The 18,661-nt window shown below is 41.5% G+C and overlaps 1 protein-coding gene across 1 annotated transcript in view; it reads right to left on the reverse strand.

Moving 5' to 3' along the window:
• Nucleotides 1–2,543: 2,543 nt before the first annotated feature.
• Nucleotides 2,544–18,661, reverse strand: part of TTN (titin) — a 277,183-nt gene continuing 261,065 nt past the window's right edge. The window contains 15 exon segments of the mRNA XM_032594445.1: nucleotides 2,544–3,871; nucleotides 4,004–4,306; nucleotides 4,836–4,989; nucleotides 5,092–5,783; nucleotides 6,923–7,079; nucleotides 7,207–10,661; nucleotides 10,664–12,820; nucleotides 12,957–13,550; nucleotides 13,923–14,228; nucleotides 14,346–14,921; nucleotides 15,660–15,959; nucleotides 16,074–16,379; nucleotides 16,500–17,084; nucleotides 17,188–17,490; nucleotides 18,291–18,593. Of these exon segments, the coding sequence (XP_032450336.1) occupies nucleotides 3,573–3,871; nucleotides 4,004–4,306; nucleotides 4,836–4,989; nucleotides 5,092–5,783; nucleotides 6,923–7,079; nucleotides 7,207–10,661; nucleotides 10,664–12,820; nucleotides 12,957–13,550; nucleotides 13,923–14,228; nucleotides 14,346–14,921; nucleotides 15,660–15,959; nucleotides 16,074–16,379; nucleotides 16,500–17,084; nucleotides 17,188–17,490; nucleotides 18,291–18,593 (10,490 nt within the window). The 3' untranslated portion in view covers nucleotides 2,544–3,572.

Raw genomic sequence — 18,661 nt, forward strand, 5'->3', positions numbered from 1 at the left:
AATAGCACTGCTAGGAATTTATCCAAGGGATACAGGAGTACTGATGCATAGGGGCACTTGTACCCCAATGTTCATAGCAGCACTCTCAACAATAGCCAAATTATGGAAAGAGCCTAAATGTCCATCAACTGATGAATGGATAAAGAAATTGTGGTATATATACACAATGGAATACTACGTGGCAATGAGAAAAAATGAAATATGGCCTTTTGTAGCAACGTGGATGGAACTGGAGAGTGTAATGCTAAGTGAAATAAGCCATACAGAGAAAGATACCATATGGTTTCACTCTTATGTGGATCCTGAGAAACTTAACAGGAACCCACGGGGGAGGGGAAGGAAAAAAAAAAAAAAAAAGAGGTTAGAGTGGGAGAGAGCCAAAACATAAGAGACTGTTAAAAACTGAGAACAAACTGAGGGTTGATGGGGGGTGGGAGGGAGGGGAGGGTGGGTGATGGGTATTGAGGAGGGCACCTTTTGGGATGAGCACTGGGTGTTGTATGGAAACCAATTTGTCAATAAATTTCATATATATATATATATATAAAAGTACAATTATCCATGTCCTAAGTTTATTTGGCTGTGAAACACTTTTTTTCAAAACATCTACCAACATCCTGAGAAGAGAGTTTGGGAAATATTGACCCAGAGATACCAAAAGGCATAAAATTAAGCTTTAAGCCTTCGCTTTTTATAACCTTAGACTAAAAATTGATGGGCCAATCTGTTTTTAAAAATTCTGTTTAGCACTCTTTCCTCCTTTTACAAGGAAACTAAACTTTTTCTGTTTGAATTTTCAAAGTTATATTTGGGGCAGAGTAAACAAATACAAATTACTTTCTCTTTTTTTGGAGCACTATCATAAAACATTATTCTTGAATCAGTCTCCATAGAGACCGTCATTTGAATATGTTATTTTACCTGCTGTTTGTGATTTACCTCTCTCCTTACCTCTACATGGCTCCTCTATATAATCAGCTACTATTGAAAACAGGTAATAAGTTCACGTGGCTGCCCCATGTTGCCTGCCTAGGCTGCTGCTTCTGCTAAGGCATAAATAGAGGTCAGACCTTGCCTCTGGCGCAGGTGTTCTTGGCTAGATAAACAGGTGCTCCTCCCCTCTCCCCTCCCTCAGTGCCTGCCAAGCCTGTGAGCTGCAACTACAGGAAGTATGAAATCTTTGCAGCATGAAGAGTTCTCCTGAGCATGGACTGTAGTACATGTGAGGATATTAGCATGTTGGGGCTGGGAATCATCCTCAGGAACCACCAGTAAGTTCTGCCTCTTATTTTAAGGTAAGAATAGGCATTTAAAATGGTTACCTGACATAGTGGATGCTGTTGGTGCTACCCAGATCCCCCAGGGTACGTGTACCCCACTGGGTTTCTTGAGTGTTGGCTGTTTAGCTACCCTAGTCTGCAGAGACTGCCCTGGTCAACAGGTACCCCTCCTTACCTGGGAGATTATTTCCCTCCCCACCTTCCATCCCCCCAAACTCACAGCCTGTAGCTGCTGGCTGGTAAGGGGGTACAAAAGGTCAGCCCCCTTGTTCCAAGGTGGAACCAACTGTGGTACAATTTATGTTCCCTTGTGGGATAGGGCTGATGTCCCCACTGAGAGTCTAGCTTAACCTTCTTCCTCTGTTCTGCTTCCCTCACTCCCTTTTTTTCTGAGATGAGATCAACTGCTTCTGTAGGAATCCCTGTCTTGGGCTCTGTTTCTAGGGAATCTGACTTAAGACAGAATACTTGCTGAATAAATTAAATACCCCAATTTTGTTTTAGAGAATAGAAGTTGACAGTATATGTACTTAAGCTTTGGCCACTTGTATTGACATTTAGAAGGCAATTGTACTTACATTTAAGAGGTAATTCATTAGGCCAGTAATCATCTTTATTGGTTTACAATTATGATTAATTGAAGTGGATAAATACAGATTTTTCTGGCACTAGGTATTTTATTAAGTATAGAATAATTGTTTAAAAAAGCATGGTAGGAGTGTACCATTGAACATGTCTTTTTTAGTTTTGAGAACCTTTATTCTGTCTCAACTTGGAGTTGCAGTAGGGGATATGGATTCAGTTGCACAACATCATTTTCCCTGAAGTTATCATTTTCTCTTGACTGCCTTCCTTTGAGGGATAGGGTCTGTATTATCTTGCTCAGTTTTGCGTCGTTCCCTATGGTGTCTAGCACAAAATAGTGTGAATTGTAGATGTTTGGTATTTTTGATGGATTTAGTTGAATGAATTCCCATAAAAATATTTTTCTTGATAAATTTAAAAGATGTAAGCTGTTATTTTGGTTTTTTTTTTTATTGACTTTTGAGGATGAATTTATCCATGAGAATCAAATCTATGCTTTAAAAAATGTTGACTATGTCCAACACAATAATTCAAATATTTGCTTTAAGGAACCTATCGCCATGGGCCATTTTGAACCCTATCGTCATGGGCCACTTTGCCTGATCTGTGATCATTTCTGTGATTTGTTCAGTCATACTCCCCAACCCCAGGATTTCACACAAAACAACCAACCACACATTTTGAGGTGCAGATAGCTTGCTTTATTTTGTTGTTACTATTTCTCAAGGAGGTCCAACAATTGTAACTAATAATCGAATTTATACCTGCATGAAAGGAACTACATCAAATTGACATTCTGGGCAGTTAGTAATCTTGTAGTTGTTTTTAGTTTAACGACAGCTTCATTTTGTTGTTCTTTTTTTTTTTTTTTTTGCTGTGGCTCATTGCTTAGTTGCCCCAGTTTCTCAGGTTTCAATTTAAATTTAGAGCTACCACACGAAGGCGTTGGCTGCACCCCAGAACCTCCAAGAGTTGACACTGCTCTGGCAAAGGAATACTTGAATAGCTTGGTGAAATGAAGGGATGGCCAGGCGATGTTACTTTTCCAAGCTATCCCCGCATTCTCTATGGTCAGAGACAGTGCAAAATGAGCGAACAAAGTGTTGGCCGTTACACTCTGCTCTGGTAATATCTAAGTCATAATTTTGAGTGTGACATCATCAGAAAATGTAAGACGTTCAAGTGTTGCTTACAGGAGGGTAAATGCAAAACATCACCAATGCCTTACATTCCTGATTCAGTAGGTATTGGTGCACATGTCAGGTTACACGCATGGCATCATCTTTTAGGTGGATAGGACATCTTCAGTGGGGAATTTCTCAACCCACTGAGGCATACTTAGACATCAACGTTATGTTGAGGCACAAAGATTGATTAAGTGTTGAGCAGGGTATTCGTTCCATAAGAAACTTTCTCCTGCCAACAGTTAGTTTCAAAAGTTACATTGTAAAATGTCATAAAATAAATGGTACAAAACTTTATAACCGTCAATCCGGCTATATACAGTATGTACATGTCACTAGAAAATGTATATTCTTAGGTCAACAATTATGAAAAGATTGAAATGTATAATTTTGAACTTTGACTCATTTAGGTTGATACACAACTACTTTTTCTTTTTTAATATTTACAGATCAGAAAGATTAGTCCATGTGAATCATGTGTGAAAGGTTAAGAATGAGTAGGAGTATGAGAGCACGAGCTCTCTTAAATAGATCGAATGTTTATGTTCACAGTGGCAGAGTCAGATCCAAATTCATTCCCTAGACTAAGGGTATAAAGTCCACCATCTTGTTTCTGTACATCCATGATGATGAGAGTCGTCAGGTCATCTGTGTTTTCAATGTGGAATCTCCCGTGTTGTTCTTGATGTTGAATTTTTCTTCCACCACGGGACCATGTTATTTCCGGGATAGGCTCACCCGTAAAAGCACAGGCTACTGTTAAAACTTTGCCCTCATCAATGCTGATGTCAGAGGGAAGAGCTTCAATTTTAGGTGGAATTCCTTTATGGAACAACAACAAAAATGTTTTAGGAACTAAAAACACAATGATTTACTTTCTACTAAATTGTATGAACTAAAGGCTATACCGTGCTACTAGGCTTATCTACCTCTACCAGTAATTTCATTGCTCACCTCTTATGCCTGCTTTAAGCATTCTACTAGTTGAGCTTTCCAGTTGTGTCATACTAGATTTTCCCATAAAACTGCTGGAACTCATTTCTACAAAGGACTCTTGCATGGAGGACATGCTTTGGGCAGACATGCTTGCAAATTTCATTTCAGTCATGCTGCTAGCACTGCTGCTGCTGAAACTGCTGAAGGAGGCCTCCTGCTTAGAGGCAGACATTTGGACTGACTGAGACGAGAAGCTTCCTTGCAAGCTCGTGTCACCACTTGTCCTCAATACTATCTCTCTGGGAGGTTCTTCAACTAGAGCTGTGGAGCATAGCAGATACACAGTGAACATTGATGACATCCGGTTAATTGGTGACATCTGACATTGACTTGCAGAAATGGAAAACTTACACACACACACACACACACACAGTAACGTAACCCAAACAATTTGCTGTGGAAGCATAAGCAAATACATACATTTGTCAAGAGCTAGCTCAATGTCTCCAAGAAACGTATCTTTTATATTTCTATCATTGTATTACATGCAGGTGCTAGAATAACTGGGAGAAAAATGATTAGTCATATAGAAAATAATATAGATTTTGTGCATTCTGGAAACAAATGTAACAGGACACTTGGTAGCTTGGCTTTGAAAGTTAATTTATCCACATATCTGTTTAGCTGTCAAGAAAATTTGTAAGGATGAGGGGAGACCTGTGCCTCTTACTCACGGAATTTATAAGGCTCATCGGAGTTGGTTGTGCTCGGAAGACAAAGGCAAAAAAAACAAAAAATATATAAAGGCCTTAAGCAAGTAAAAAAAAAAAAATGGGAAAGATCTACTTACGAAGGACCGTTAAGGAAGCAGTAGCTGAACACTGGCCATGGAAATTTTTGGCCTTAACTGTGTACTTTCCACTGTCGCTTACTGATGCATTTCGGATTTCAAGAGAATATACATTTCTGGAGCGACTTACACTGATATTTGAAGAAACAGAAATCTAAAATGTAAGGGGGAAAAAAAGAAATGTTTCTTTGAGCTCTTCAGGAATAGATGTGCCATTTAAAATTTTCTTCAATGACATATTCATAATTAAACTTACTGGCAAGTTGTTTTTAAACCATTCGATTTCAGGGGATGGCTCACCACTGATTTCACAAGAAAAGAGAACATTTTGTCCTTCATTAATATTTTGAGATCTGGGCTGTGAGATGAAGGCTGGAGCATCTGAGAGTTCTTTGCTCAGGGTCAAGTCATACTGACACTTGATGATCCCTTGGCTGGTTTTGCCAATGCAGGTGAGGATCCCTTCATCTTTGTGACCGGCCCGCTTGATGGTTAGGGTCTGATCACTGCCTGAGACACCGTATCTGTACTCTTCAGAGTTAGTGAGCTCTACTCCATTCAGTACCCATTTCACATCAGTGGCACCAGCAATGTTGGCTTTTAAGGTCACTTTCTGACCATCAGTTATGCTCATCTGAGTAGAAAATGCTTTAATCTCGGCATGTGTTCTGATTTCTTCTGATGCCTGTGATGTTTTAGTGATTTCCTCATGGACAATGGATTTTTCCAGAGAGGTTGCTTCTGATTTCTTGACTTTTTCAGAAATCTGAACTTTTGAAGCTTCCTCCTTGATGGCTAACTTTTCCTGAGATTTCACTTCTGACATTTTCATTTCTTCAGAAATGAGGGCTTTTTGGGAAATTTCCTCTTGGACAACCGCCTTCTTTTGTGATAAAACTTCAGAGGTCTTTTGCATAGATACTTTCTGTGCCTCAGTGTCTTTTACAGCTAAAAAAAGAAAACCTCTGTTAGGTGTTAGGCAAACTTAATTGGAAAGAGGTCCCACCTTTACCTCTTTTGTAGTTCTGCAAGTGAATAAATAATATACACACAAAAAACAGTTGTTATGCTGATTTTTGAGATCAGTGTAATGATTCTTTAAATTGAAAGATGGTTCTTATGACTTAAGGGAAAAGTCTCAAAAGAATATCAAATTATTTAGGATAGGTGTGGATTTAGGAAATTTTGATTAATAAAAAAATTGAATTATGTTTTAGAAGATTGAAGGAAAGCACCTAATTTTTTTTTTAATTTTATTTAGTTTTGAGAGGGAGACAGAGACAGTGTGAGCAGGGGAGGGCAGAGACAGAGGGAGACACAGAATCCGAAGCAGACTTCAGGCTCCTAGCAGTCAGCACAGAGCCCCATGTGGGGCTCGAACTCACGAACCATGAAATCATGACCTGAGCCGAAGTCGGATGCTTAACCAACTGAGCCACCCAGGTGCCCTTGAAAGCAACTTAATTTTAACTGGGAAAAGTAATATAGCTCTTTATAAACTGCACTGCTTTGGAAAATTAGCAAGAGTGAAAGTTTATGGAAGCAGTACCATTTGTATATTCACCTGACTTTATTCCTAATATTCTTGGGAGCAGTGGCTGGCCTCTTTGGAATCTTAATAATACCACATATAATTAGGTACCTGATATGTGCTTTTTATGCCACTATTAGGCTTTCTTTAAATACATGTATTTGTGTACAAATGGTATTCTGGAATTTGGAAAACAGTTTTACTGGATACCTCAGTCAGTTAACTGTCCCAACTCTTGATTTTGACTCAGGTCATGATCACAGTAAGTGAGAAGAAGCCCCACATCTGGCTCTTCCCTGACAGAGTACAGTCTGCTTGGGATTCTCTCTCTCCCTCTCTGCCCCTCTCCTGCTCATGCTCTCTCTCACTTTCTTGCTCTCAAAATAAATAAATAAACATTAAACCTTAAAAAATGAAAACAGTTTTACTTTAATATTTGTGTGTGTGTGTGTGTGTGTGTGTGTGTGTGTGTATGTGTATGTAAGGGAGAATGTTTAGAAAGTTTCCTTAATATCGTTTTTCTGAAAAATATTGGTACGAACAAAAGCCAACCTACCTTTTATAGTTAATTTACAGCTAGAGGACACAGATCCAGCTGAATTTGTTATAGTGCAAGTATAAAGCCCGCTGTCAGAAGTATCAGTCTTATGAACTTCTAAGAAGAAAACTCCTTTGTCTTCGGAGAGTTTATATTTACTTCCTTGTGTAAGAGCCTGTAGAATGCAAGTTATTTGAGTGTTAAAAAGTGAGTTAAGTTTAAACATTTTTGGGGAGATGGAGATGAGGGAAGAAGTTAGATTTTTAGGAGATACCATCAGGAGATAATTAAGAAATGGTTACCTTTCCATCCTTTGTCCAGATGACTGTCGGCCGTGGTTCTCCAGTAGCTTTAACTGAAAATTTAGCAATGCTGTCTGAAGAAGCAGTTGTATCCTGCAGCCCAGTAACAATTACTGGTTTGGAGGAAATTGGTTCAGGAGCTTTTGCTTCCGTTTTCTTGGTTTCTGTAGACTCAGCAGTTTTCTGAACTGCTTTCTTAGTTTCTGATGTGCTTGACACCTGCTCATGGATACTCTTAAAGGCTTGTCCTGTAAACTGGAAGTTAGTTTTGGAAGTTCCACCTTCACTAGATATCTCGCAAATGTATTCTCCACAATCCGATTCCGTGAGGTTATGGATCTTGAGCTCATAGGTACCATCTGCTGAATAATGAAACTGGAAATGCCCATTTTCCTTCAGTTTCTTGCCATCTTTATACCAGGTGATCTCTTTTGCACATAATGCACTACTTTCGACTGCACAGGTCAGCTTTGCAATATCCTTAGAAGCTTCAGCCTTCAGGGACTGAGTTATCTTGGGTGGGACGGAGACTCGGAGCTGCTGAGCCTTCTCTGTTGGTGTGGGTTTTGTCTCTGTGGGTGATACGGATTTTGGGTGAGAAGTAACTGGTTCTGGGGATTTCACTCGTTTTGGAGCCTTACTGGTTTCTGGAGATTTCACTCGAGGCTCTGGGGATTTGACTCTTGGTGGTGATGTCACAGCCTTTTCAGTAGCCCTGGCCTTTTGAACAGTCAGAGTAAACTGTGCTTCTTGCTTCCCTTCACTGTTTTCTACCACCACGCTGTAGTTGCCCTCATCAGAAGCCTGGACTGAAGAGATCTCGAAGGTCGATTTGTACTTTGTGGTGGTCACTTGGTGGCGGGCAGAGGTACTTATCACTTGTCCTCCACGCAGCCAGATCACAGTGGGTACCGGCTCACCATCTGTGTCGCAAGAAAACCTTGCGGACTCGCCTTCATACACGGTTATGGACCTTGGCTTTGTTAGAATTCTTGCGGCCAGAGTCGTCTTGATCTTTCTGTGTGTGGATTTTTCTTCCAGCGACTTTTCTTCTACTGCAGCACTTTTCATTTCTGCAGAGGCGTGGTGTTCATATGCTAAGAGACTTTCCCTTGTCTCTGTCATCTGTGACTTCACTTCCCTGACCGAAGAAGAAGCTTCCATCTCAGATGTTTTCTTAAATGATGAAACCGCATACTCCTCTGTTCTTGTTAGCTCAGGGAAGACAGACCGGGGGACCTCTTCGTCTCTGCGTCGGGAAGCATAGGTGGTGTAATCCCCGCCTGTTACATCCAAGGTCGCGTAGTCTGAAGCCTCACCTTTGTAGTTGGTGCACACAGCACGGTATGTTCCACTGTCCTCAGTGTGACAGTCCAGAATTTCCAGGGTCAGGACCCCGCTCATGTTGGTGTAACGAATCTTACTGCTTTCTTGGAGTTCAACGCCATTATGGTACCATTTAACCTCGGCAGTTGGCTTAGACTGAACGTTTAAGATAAAACGTGTATTTTGGCCATATGGTACCCTGTGGGAGCGCATTCTCAGTGTGATTCGAGGCGCATGGTCCAGCGTAAAAGGCTGCTGACTCAAAACTTCATACATCCTTTCTGATGTCTTCTGAGTCTTTAAAGCAGCTTTCATGGACTCGTACCTGGAAAAGATATCAAATCTTGCGGACCTCTCAAATCTTGAGAGTGATCTCTCACTGGACACAGGGCTGGGGGAACGTGGGCGAGTTCTCTCTGGAGTAGGAGACCTTCTTTCTGTGTCCTCTTCATATTCCTCCTCTGGTTGTCGACGTGGCCGGATCAGCTCGGACACTGGCCTCATTAACTCAATGTAGGTTGGAGACAGGGAACGCCGCCGCCTCAGTAGTCTAGACACAGATGAGGAGGACTCTCTTTGAGCATGTTTTGAGATTTCGTATTCTTCCTCAATTTCTGTTATTTCTGTCACTTCTCTCTGTCGCCTGGATTTCTTTCTAGACTTTTCCTCCTTTGACATGTGTTCAAGCTCACTTTTGTATTCCGACAGTCGCTGGGTGGTAGTAACTGGGCGAAGCAACTCTTCATCTTCTTTCTCGGCCATGATCCTTTGCCGTTGTTTCGGCTGTCTGTAGGAGGCCCGGGCGTGCCGTTCCCGCAGTTCTGCATAACTTGTGCTAGTCTCCTCCTTCATGGGGATGTGATAGGTTGAATATCTGAAGTCTTTTTTTGTTTCCTCCACCTTGACATGAGCTTGTGGTGAAGAGTAACGCAGGCTAGAAAGCTCAAAACGTGGAGGGCTTCGGCTTGGTGGTGAGGCTGAGAAGCCTAATTCAAGCTCTTCTTCAAGACGCAGCCTCTCTTCCTCTGTCCTTTTCATTGCCAAGTAGTCATCAATGGGCAGGAGAAGTTCTTCATCCGACATGTCTCCAAGAGAACGTCTTCTAGGTCTGTAATAAAAGTCATAATCAGGAGAAGGTGTGCGGCGGCGGGCTGGTCTCACCATTTCAAGATCATCTTGGGACAGTTTGGGAATACGCCATCTAGGTCTGTATTGATCTGTAATGCGTGGAAGAGGCATCACATAGAACTGTTCCCATCTGGAAAGGCGGATGCGCTTGGGTCTTTTCTGTACAACTCTGTCAATTTTCCCAGGCATTTCATATTGATCACGTATCTTTTTGTACCATTTCATGTCAGACATAGGCACAAATTGTTTAATGCGTTGGTCTTCTTCTATTAGAGTCTGTTTGTATTTGCGTGGCTCTGGTACTTCATAAGGCATACGGAGTTTTCGCTCTTCCTTCTTTTCTTCCGTCTCAAGTCGGAATTCCCCTTTTACGGTCTTGGTGCTTACAGCTGGTTTGTAAAGGATGGCAGCTTCTCTCAGAGCCTCTTGGGCCACCTGGGTCAGTGGCACCGTTTCAGTGCCAGAAAGAATTTCAGCCATTCTTAGTGTCTTGTCAATTTGCTTTTGTACGTGTCGTTCACGCTCCTCCTTACTCTTGAATTCTTGTTTGACATACCTTAGGCGTTCCACTTGTAGGTGAGCCTGGCAGCTGGTAGATCCAGCTGTGTTTGTGGCTGTGACCCTATAATAACCTGTGTCTTCAGGCAAAGTGTCCCTGATGTGCAAAGCATAATAATCCAAGCCTTCATGGAGAATTTCAATGTTAGGCCCAAGGGACAGTGGCTGACCATCTTTCTCCCATTTTAATGTTGGTGGGGGGATGCCAGACACTCTGATCTCAAAGCAGACACTTTGGCCTTCTTGGCACTCTGCGTTTGCCAGCAGCCGTTTGAACATGGGTCTTAAGGTTGTATCTGTTGGCGGTGGGTGTGGGGTTACAGTCAGCTTTGCCTTACAGCTGTCCTCACCATATTTGTTCCTTGCCACAACAGTATATTCAGCATCATCATCCATAGTTACCCTGCTGATTGTTAACTGGTAAAGACCCTTGTCAGACTCAAGGTGTACTTTGCATCATCATCACCTGGTTTGATTTTCTGACCTGACTTATACCATGTTACACGAGGCTCGGGGTGGACAGTTATAGTTACTCCAAACCGGACATTTTCACCCACATAAGCTGTCTTGTTATAGAGAGGCAAGGTAAATTCTGGTGGCCTTTCCAGAAGTCTCATTGTGTCAGTTCTGCGCTTAATTTTCTTCATGGTTCTACGGCAGTAATAGTCATAAGTTTCTCTCACACCTTTAACAAATAGCTCTGCATAAGAACTGTCTTCACCGTAGTCATTGACTACTTTGCATCTGTAGGTACCATCATCAAATCTGGTAATGTCTTTGATGTACATGGTGGCTACTCCATCTGCATAGGTGATTTCATATTTCTCACTGTTCTCCAGCTGTCTGACTCCAAAGTACCAAGTCACTTGGGTAGACTGATCATAATTTTCAATTTTGCATACGTATTTGGCATATCCTCCTTCTTCACCAACTGCATGCATTATCTGTCCAGAAACAGGGCCAATTTCAATGGATGCTACTTTAACTTTAGCAACACTGACTCCCCTCTGAGATCGAATTGCACCGCCGCAAGAGATTCGGGCTGCTGACACAACCATGTTGAGGTCTTTCTTGATCAGAGTGTGGTAGTAACGCCGGTGTTTTAATGTTCTGATGACTTTAGTACTGACTCTTTCTATCTTCTGCTTCAGCCATGGATGCTGGAGTGCCTCAGATGCTGTCATGCGAGATTTTCTCTCTTTCACTAACAGCCGGTCAACAAAATCCATGGCTTCGAGGCTAATCTCTTTGAATGCTTCTTCATCAAAAGTATATTCGGCATTCATGATGTTTTCAATTATTTGTTGGTTAGTTTCTGCCAGGAATGGATTAATACCACTTAACAGCACATACACGAGCGTGCCAAGTGACCACATGTCTGTGGCAGTGCTGACAACATCATGCTGGTGGACTTCAGGTGCATAGTATTCTGGGGCAGTGAACAGAAGCCTGAAGTTGTCTCCTGGCTTCAGCTGACGGGCTTGACCAAATTCTATGATTTTAATGACGGAGCTCCTTCTTGTTTGGTAAATGATATTTTCTGGTCTAATGTCAAAGTGTCCAATATTATGACTATGTAAGAACTCAAGTGCTTCACAGACCTGGCGAACATAACTTACAATCTCTCTTTCGTTAAGTTCAAAAGCGCTTGTGTTAATGCGTTCAAATATGTCAAGTCCTGATATGAACTCAAAGATCATAACTAATTCTTCCATGCTCTCAAATGATTCGTGGAGGTATAAGATGTTTCTGTGTCTAGCAATGTTTAGAATGGAAATTTCCTTCTTTACCAAAACCTGGTCAGTCCCTTTGACTTTAACAAATTTGGCCATGTAAGTCTTCTTTGAGGATGTTTCAACACAACGGTGGACAATTCCAAATTGACCACGCCCAAGATCTTCAGCAATCATATATTTCTCATAGAGTTCCTTAGTTGAAGAGTGAGATGCTTTAGTCATGGAAACTTCCCTGGTTTCGTCTACCTCTTCATCATAGTTCATAGCTCTGGTCTTGTCTTCTTTGGTTATGGTTGGCTCTGAAGGCTCAGAAGGCTTACTCAGGCCAAATTTGTTTTCAGCTATCACACGGAACTGGTAGCTTGTTTTTCCAAATAAGTTGACCACGGTGTAACGTGTTTCTCGGGCCTGTCCTACACGGATCCATCTTTCTGCAGTAGTGGCACATTTTTCGACAATGTAGTTGGTGATTTTGCTGCCACCATCAGAAGCCGGCTCAGTCCATGTTAAGTTGACAGAATCTCGTGAGACATCACTAACTTTGACTCCTCTGGGTGGGTCAGGAACATCTGCCACATCCAGTTCAACAGTCTTCTGGTCAATTCCAAATCTGTTTTTAGCACAGACCACATAGAAACCAGCATCTTTTCTCTCTACTCCATTGGGGAAAACAAGTGATGTGAAAGATCTTGTGACAATAACTTGATAGTGTCCATTATTGTCGATCAGATCTTGTCCTTTCTGCCAGGTAATCACAGGATCTGGTTTGCCACTGAAAGGTATCTTGATGCTGACCACCTCACCTCGGAGAGCGTGAACCGCTCCCATGCCTTCAAGCGTTTTAGGCAAGTGTATCTTAGCTGGAACTGTATCAGAATAAAAGAAGAAAGAATATAATTTAGCAATACCCAACACTATTTAAGTGCAACAACCACCCCCCACGAACCCTAATTAATATGTCATCTAGCACCAAACTGATGTTTATAGATTTGTAGTATTTACCTTCCACTTCCAAGGAAGCCGTGCCAGACACAGATCCCCCTTGGTTGGTAGCTCTGACTTGATAAACTGTGGCATCATCATCTGTGACACTTGCAATGATGAGCTGGTGGTAACCACCCTTAAACTCTTGAATCCTGTACTTTAATCCATCTGCAATGATTTCTTTGCCTTGTCTGTACCATTTCACAATAGGTTTTGGGTGACCAGTCACTTTGCAGACCAGGGTAGCATTGCTCTGATATCTGACATTTAGATTTCTCAGTTCCTCTTTAAAGTGTGGCGCCTGAATTGGGACATCAGATTTAGGAATGGCAGGTTCTGATATTTCACTCCATTCACTTTCCCCACCTAGGTTTTCACATTTCACACGGAACTCATATTCAAGACCTTCAATAAGGTTTTGCACTGAAAAGACAGTTTCTCGAATTTCTTCTGTTGTCACAGCAATCCATTTATTCTGCTTCTTCTCACGTTTCTCAAGGTAGTAATTTCTAATCTTTGCACCTCCATCACTGGCAGGTGGCTTCCAAGCCACAACACAAGAATCTTTTGTGAGAGCAGTAATAGTTGGTTTGCCAGGAGCACTTGGCTTTTCTGTTTCAAAGAAACAAAAAGGATTTTAGTCATGAGGTGAAACAAGCAGCTCTATTAAAAGCTTAGTTTTCAAAAATAAAATTTTATGAACTCCAAAGTTCTAAGAATTGTTATTCCAGAAAAACGAAATGGGTTACTTTATACTAAGAAACTTATCAAAACACAAATTTCCTTTTTAAAGAAGAAGATGGGGTTCGTTTTTGCCCTTAAAGATGTGCAAAAATTCAATTTAAATGGGATAAAAGGTGCTTGTACTTTGCCTGAGTCTTGACTGTTTCCTTTCAAAAGTTATTTCTATTAACAAGAGTTTTACGTAAAGATGGAATTTTGCCATATGAAGATTGTAGAGGTTGTACAAGAGGTTGTACTCACCGAAAGGACTCTTAATGATCACAACTGAGGCAACCTCTAGAGGGTCACTGATGCCAAAAGTGTTCTGAGCCGAAACTCGGAAGTAATAGCCAGCGTTTTCTGTGAGGTTTACAATTCTACAGGTTGTCACTGAGATGGCTGAAGACACCAATTGCCATTCAGCCCCTTCCCTGGCCTCACATTTCTCCACCACATAGTTGGTGATCCAGGAGCCTCCATCATCTGCAGGCGGTTTCCAGCTGATCACTGCAGAGTTCTTCAATAGAGCTTCTATCACAATTGGTCCTGTAGGTTTGTCAGGTTTATCTGTTGGGAGAAAACACAATTGTAGTGGGTTGTTTTTTTTTTTTTTTGTAGTGTGTCTCCTGAGATCTATTTTTTCTTCAAAAATTAAAAAAAAAAAACTAAACTAAAACGAAATACCTTGTATTTCTACATCAAGGATGGCATCAACTGTTCCAAAAACATTGCTGAGCTGAACTTTATATTTCCCAGCATGAGTCTTACGTTGGACATTCTTCATGACAAGATGAGTATAGTGCTCAGTGTTTTCAATAGTAATGTTTTCTGAGTTTTGCAAAAGTTTCTGGCCATAGAACCAAGTGATGGCAGGTACTGGACGACCAATGTACATAACGTGAAGTCGAAGTGTCGAACCCACAGCACCATAATACTTCTCTTTCAGTGGGTAACCAGGATGGAACTGCGGTGTTGCTTGTAGGAGAAGCTTACTACTGGTTTCTACCTCTCCAACCTCATTTGTAGCTATGCAGGTATAAACACCTTCATCTTCTTGTTCCTCTGTCATTACTGTTAAAGTATGTGTGCGTCCGTCTGAAGACATTTTGTACTTCCGGCTTTGTACCAGCTCCTTACCAAACCGGTACCATTTAATATCAGGAAGAGGCCTTCCAACAATCTGGCATGAGAGTTGAGCAGCTTCGCCCAACTTGGTGGTAACATCCTTCATTTCTTTGCGCACTCCTGGAGCCTCTCCAGCTGAAGGATATGAAAGATAATATTAATGTATTAATATTACTACCAAATCTGTAATCCTCTGTCCTTGTATATCAGGAATGAATTTATCCTTTTGACTAACACTTTATTAGATACCATGGTTTATATATGAGTCTAATTCTTAAAAATTTCATAGTGCTTTTCCTGGGGTCCTATGGAAAACAGGGATTCAGTGAGCACACCATTACATTATTATGTAGAGTGACTTTTCCCTTTACATTGGGAGACATCAACAATGTATAGGAGTAGGATGCCTGGGTGGCTCAGTCAGTTAAGCATCCGACTCTTGATATCAACTCAGGTCATGATCCCAATGTTGTGGGATTGAGCCCCACATTGGGCTCCACGCTGAGCGTGGAGCCAGCTTGGGATTCCCTCTCTCCCTCTCTCTGCCCCTGTCCCACTCTCGTTCTCACTCTCACTCACTAAAAAAACAATGTATAGGGGCTTGGAGAAGTATGAATTATGTCTATAAATCTGTAGTATCTTGGCCCTTGTTTAGGTTCTGCACCTAATATCTACTGAAGTTATGTGCTTGGAATGATTCCTGTAGAATGTATTAGCTATTCCATGTGTGTGTATATGCCAAAGTGAATGATTCTGCCCAAACACTTGGCCTCCAATAAAGTTTTCTAGATATCTACTTAATATAGGGAAAGAATTAGCCTTAACATGTTACTTAGTTTGTAGGTCATGAGCAGAGAACTAATGCCAACTTACATGTTAGTTTAGTCTTTACAGACATAGCAGTTCTTCGAGGTCTGCTAAGCCCAGTCTCATTCTCAGCAAAAACTCTGAATTCATATTCAGTAGATTCTAGCAGACCCCCTATTGTGAATTGCCTGTCCTTGATGCGGTCCTTATTGCTCTTCTTCCAGGCACTGTCTCCAGACTGCCTATATTCAACCCAGTATCCAAGGATTTCTTTGCCACCATCACATTCAGGTTTCTCCCACTGTAGAGTGACGCTGTCTTTGGATATTGAAAGAATCTCAAGTTCTCCAGGTTGGCTTGGCTTATCTGAAATATTTTAAAACAATTGAAAAGGGAATCAGCTTTACTGCTGAAATAAAAGAGAAAGACCAAGATGGCTTGCCTCTATGATTTGAAACCCTTTAGAAACTCTCTCCTTACCAAATGGATCTTTGCAAACAACTGGTTCAGAAGCAGGGCTGGTCTCACTTAGGCCAACATCATTCTGTGCAATGATGCGGAACTGATATTCAGCATCAGGAACAAGCCCAGTGACAGTGTACATTGTGGTCGTTATCTGAGTCTTGTTGTGTCTGACCCACTTGTCAGTTGATGTCTCCTTGCGTTCAATGTAGTAGCCTGTGACTCGAGAACCACCATCGTCTTTGGGCCGGGACCAGGACAGGCTGACAGAACTCTTGGTCACATCAAGTACTTCTGGAGGATTGCTTGGAGGCTCTGGAGGATCTGGATATAAAGTAGGAAACATGTTGAAGAGTACAACCCCATATCTTGTAAGCTGATGGCTTACAAAACAAAAGAGTACTGAAAGAATTTTTACAGTGTTGTGGTTGGAAGAGTACTTACTCAGTGGTGTTTTTGGTATGACTGGTTCCTCAGACTTCAAAGGTTTGCTTATGCCAAACTGGTTTTCAGCTGAAACACGGAAATGGTATTCCACATTCTCTTTGAGGCCTTTTACAACCAGAGATGTACCTCGGACTCTGGAATCAATGGTATACCAGGCGGCTTTAGACACTTCTCGTCTCTCAAGAATATAGCCTAAGATGTCGGCACCGCCATCATCGGCAGGGGGTCTCCAACTGACCCTTACAGAGCGAGCTTGTATGTCGTCATATTCAAGTGGCCCTTCAGGAGTGTTGGGATTTCCTATCACCCTGACTTTGATGTAAACAGCCTTCTTGCCACACTTGTTTTCCAGAACCAGGTCATAAGTGCCAGAATCATCCCTGTCTGCTTCTTTGATTACAAGCTCAGTGTGTGTTTCAGAGGTTGCAATCATGGCACGTTTACTAATATCTTGGCCTTCCTTGGTCCATTTACATATTGGGAATGGTTTTCCTTTGATTGGTATGGTAAGTCTGATGACTCCACCTTGTCTTACAAAGATACCTTCTTGGTATCTTTCATCAAGTTCATAATCAGGATATTCTGGGAAAAAAGATCCAGTTACAATTAGCATTTTTGTGGGGTAGATGGTAAGAAACAAATCTTAAGACAATCATAGCAGAAAGTAAATGATCGTATGTCTTACCGAGCATTTCAGTGACTTTGACTGTTCCTGGTACCTCAGCAGGCTCCCCAGGTCCACCAGCGTTACAGGCTAGGACCCGGAATCTGTATTCAGCGCCCTGAGGTAGGTGTGTTAGAGTATACTCCCGAATCTTGGTTGGAGTGGTGTTACATTTGGTCCATTCGTGTTGATCTACTTTTTGCATTTCAATCAAATAGCCTGTGACTTTAGATCCTCCTTCATCTTCTGGAACACTCCAGGCCAGGGAGACTGATGTCCTTGTTGTATCAGTAACTCTTGGGTTTTGCGGCTTTCCTGGAGGAGCTGGGAATAAGACAACAACATATTGTTAAAGTTGCTGCAAAGCTGAAAATCAACTGTGCCACCTAACATTCAGTTGTGTAAACATGAACTGTTGGCATTAGAATACACTGTTGTTAAAATTTTATTCATTATTATCAGTTAAAAATACTCAAAACTCTTTTTCCTTTGTCTTAAATGTGCTTTATTTATGATTACTGCCATCTTACGTTCATTATCAGCTTTTAAAGTGCTTTCAGAGATATCGTTCTAAACATTTAACACTGATATAGGGCATATATTTTAAGTCCCTTTTTTTTTAAAGAGTAGGGAATAGACTCAAGAGGAGAATAAAAAATTACTTGCCAAAAGTTGCTAGGGGCTGGAGCGGGGAGGGGATTGGTGACAAATGAACTTTTTGGGCTGATGAAAGTTTTCTGTATTTTTATTGTGGTGGTGGTTATATAACAGGACCTTTTCTTTCTTTTTTTTTTTTTTTTAAATTTTTTTTTTTTTCCAACGTTTATTTTATTTTTGGGACAGAGAGAGACAGAGCATGAACGGGGGAGGGGCAGAGAGAGAGGGAGACACAGAATCGGAAACAGGCTCCAGGCTCTGAGTCATCAGCCCAGAGCCTGACGCGGGGCTCGAACTCCCGGACCGCGAGATCGTGACCTGGCTGAAGTCGGACGCTTAACCGACTGCGCCACCCAGGCGCCCCTAACAGGACCTTTTCAAAACTTAGAATTACATATTTCAGAAGGGTAAATTTTACTACATTAAATTATACCTCAATACATTGACTTAATACAAAATGTATTTACCAATTGGATCCATGGCAACGATGGGTTTGGAAGGACGACTTGGTTTTCCAGTCCCTCTCACATTAATGGCTGTGACACGGTGTTCGTATTCTAAGCCTTCAATAAGGCCAGTGGAACGGTACCGTGTCATAGTCACTGGTACTTTATTTACACGGACCCATCGATCTGCTCTCACTTCTTTGCGCTCTATAATATATCCAGTCACTTGGGAGCCACCATCATTTTCTGGTGGATACCAAGTCAGTGTCATGCCATCACGGGAGACATCAAATATCTGTAATGTTTCTGGAGGTCCAGGAATACCTGCAGCAAGACAGAGGTAAACACATTATGGCAATGGGAATAAATAATAAAGACGCCTACACTGTGTG

Source organism: Lynx canadensis, chromosome C1 (genome assembly GCF_007474595.2).
Source record: "Lynx canadensis isolate LIC74 chromosome C1, mLynCan4.pri.v2, whole genome shotgun sequence".
NCBI classification, from domain to species: domain Eukaryota; kingdom Metazoa; phylum Chordata; class Mammalia; order Carnivora; family Felidae; genus Lynx; species Lynx canadensis.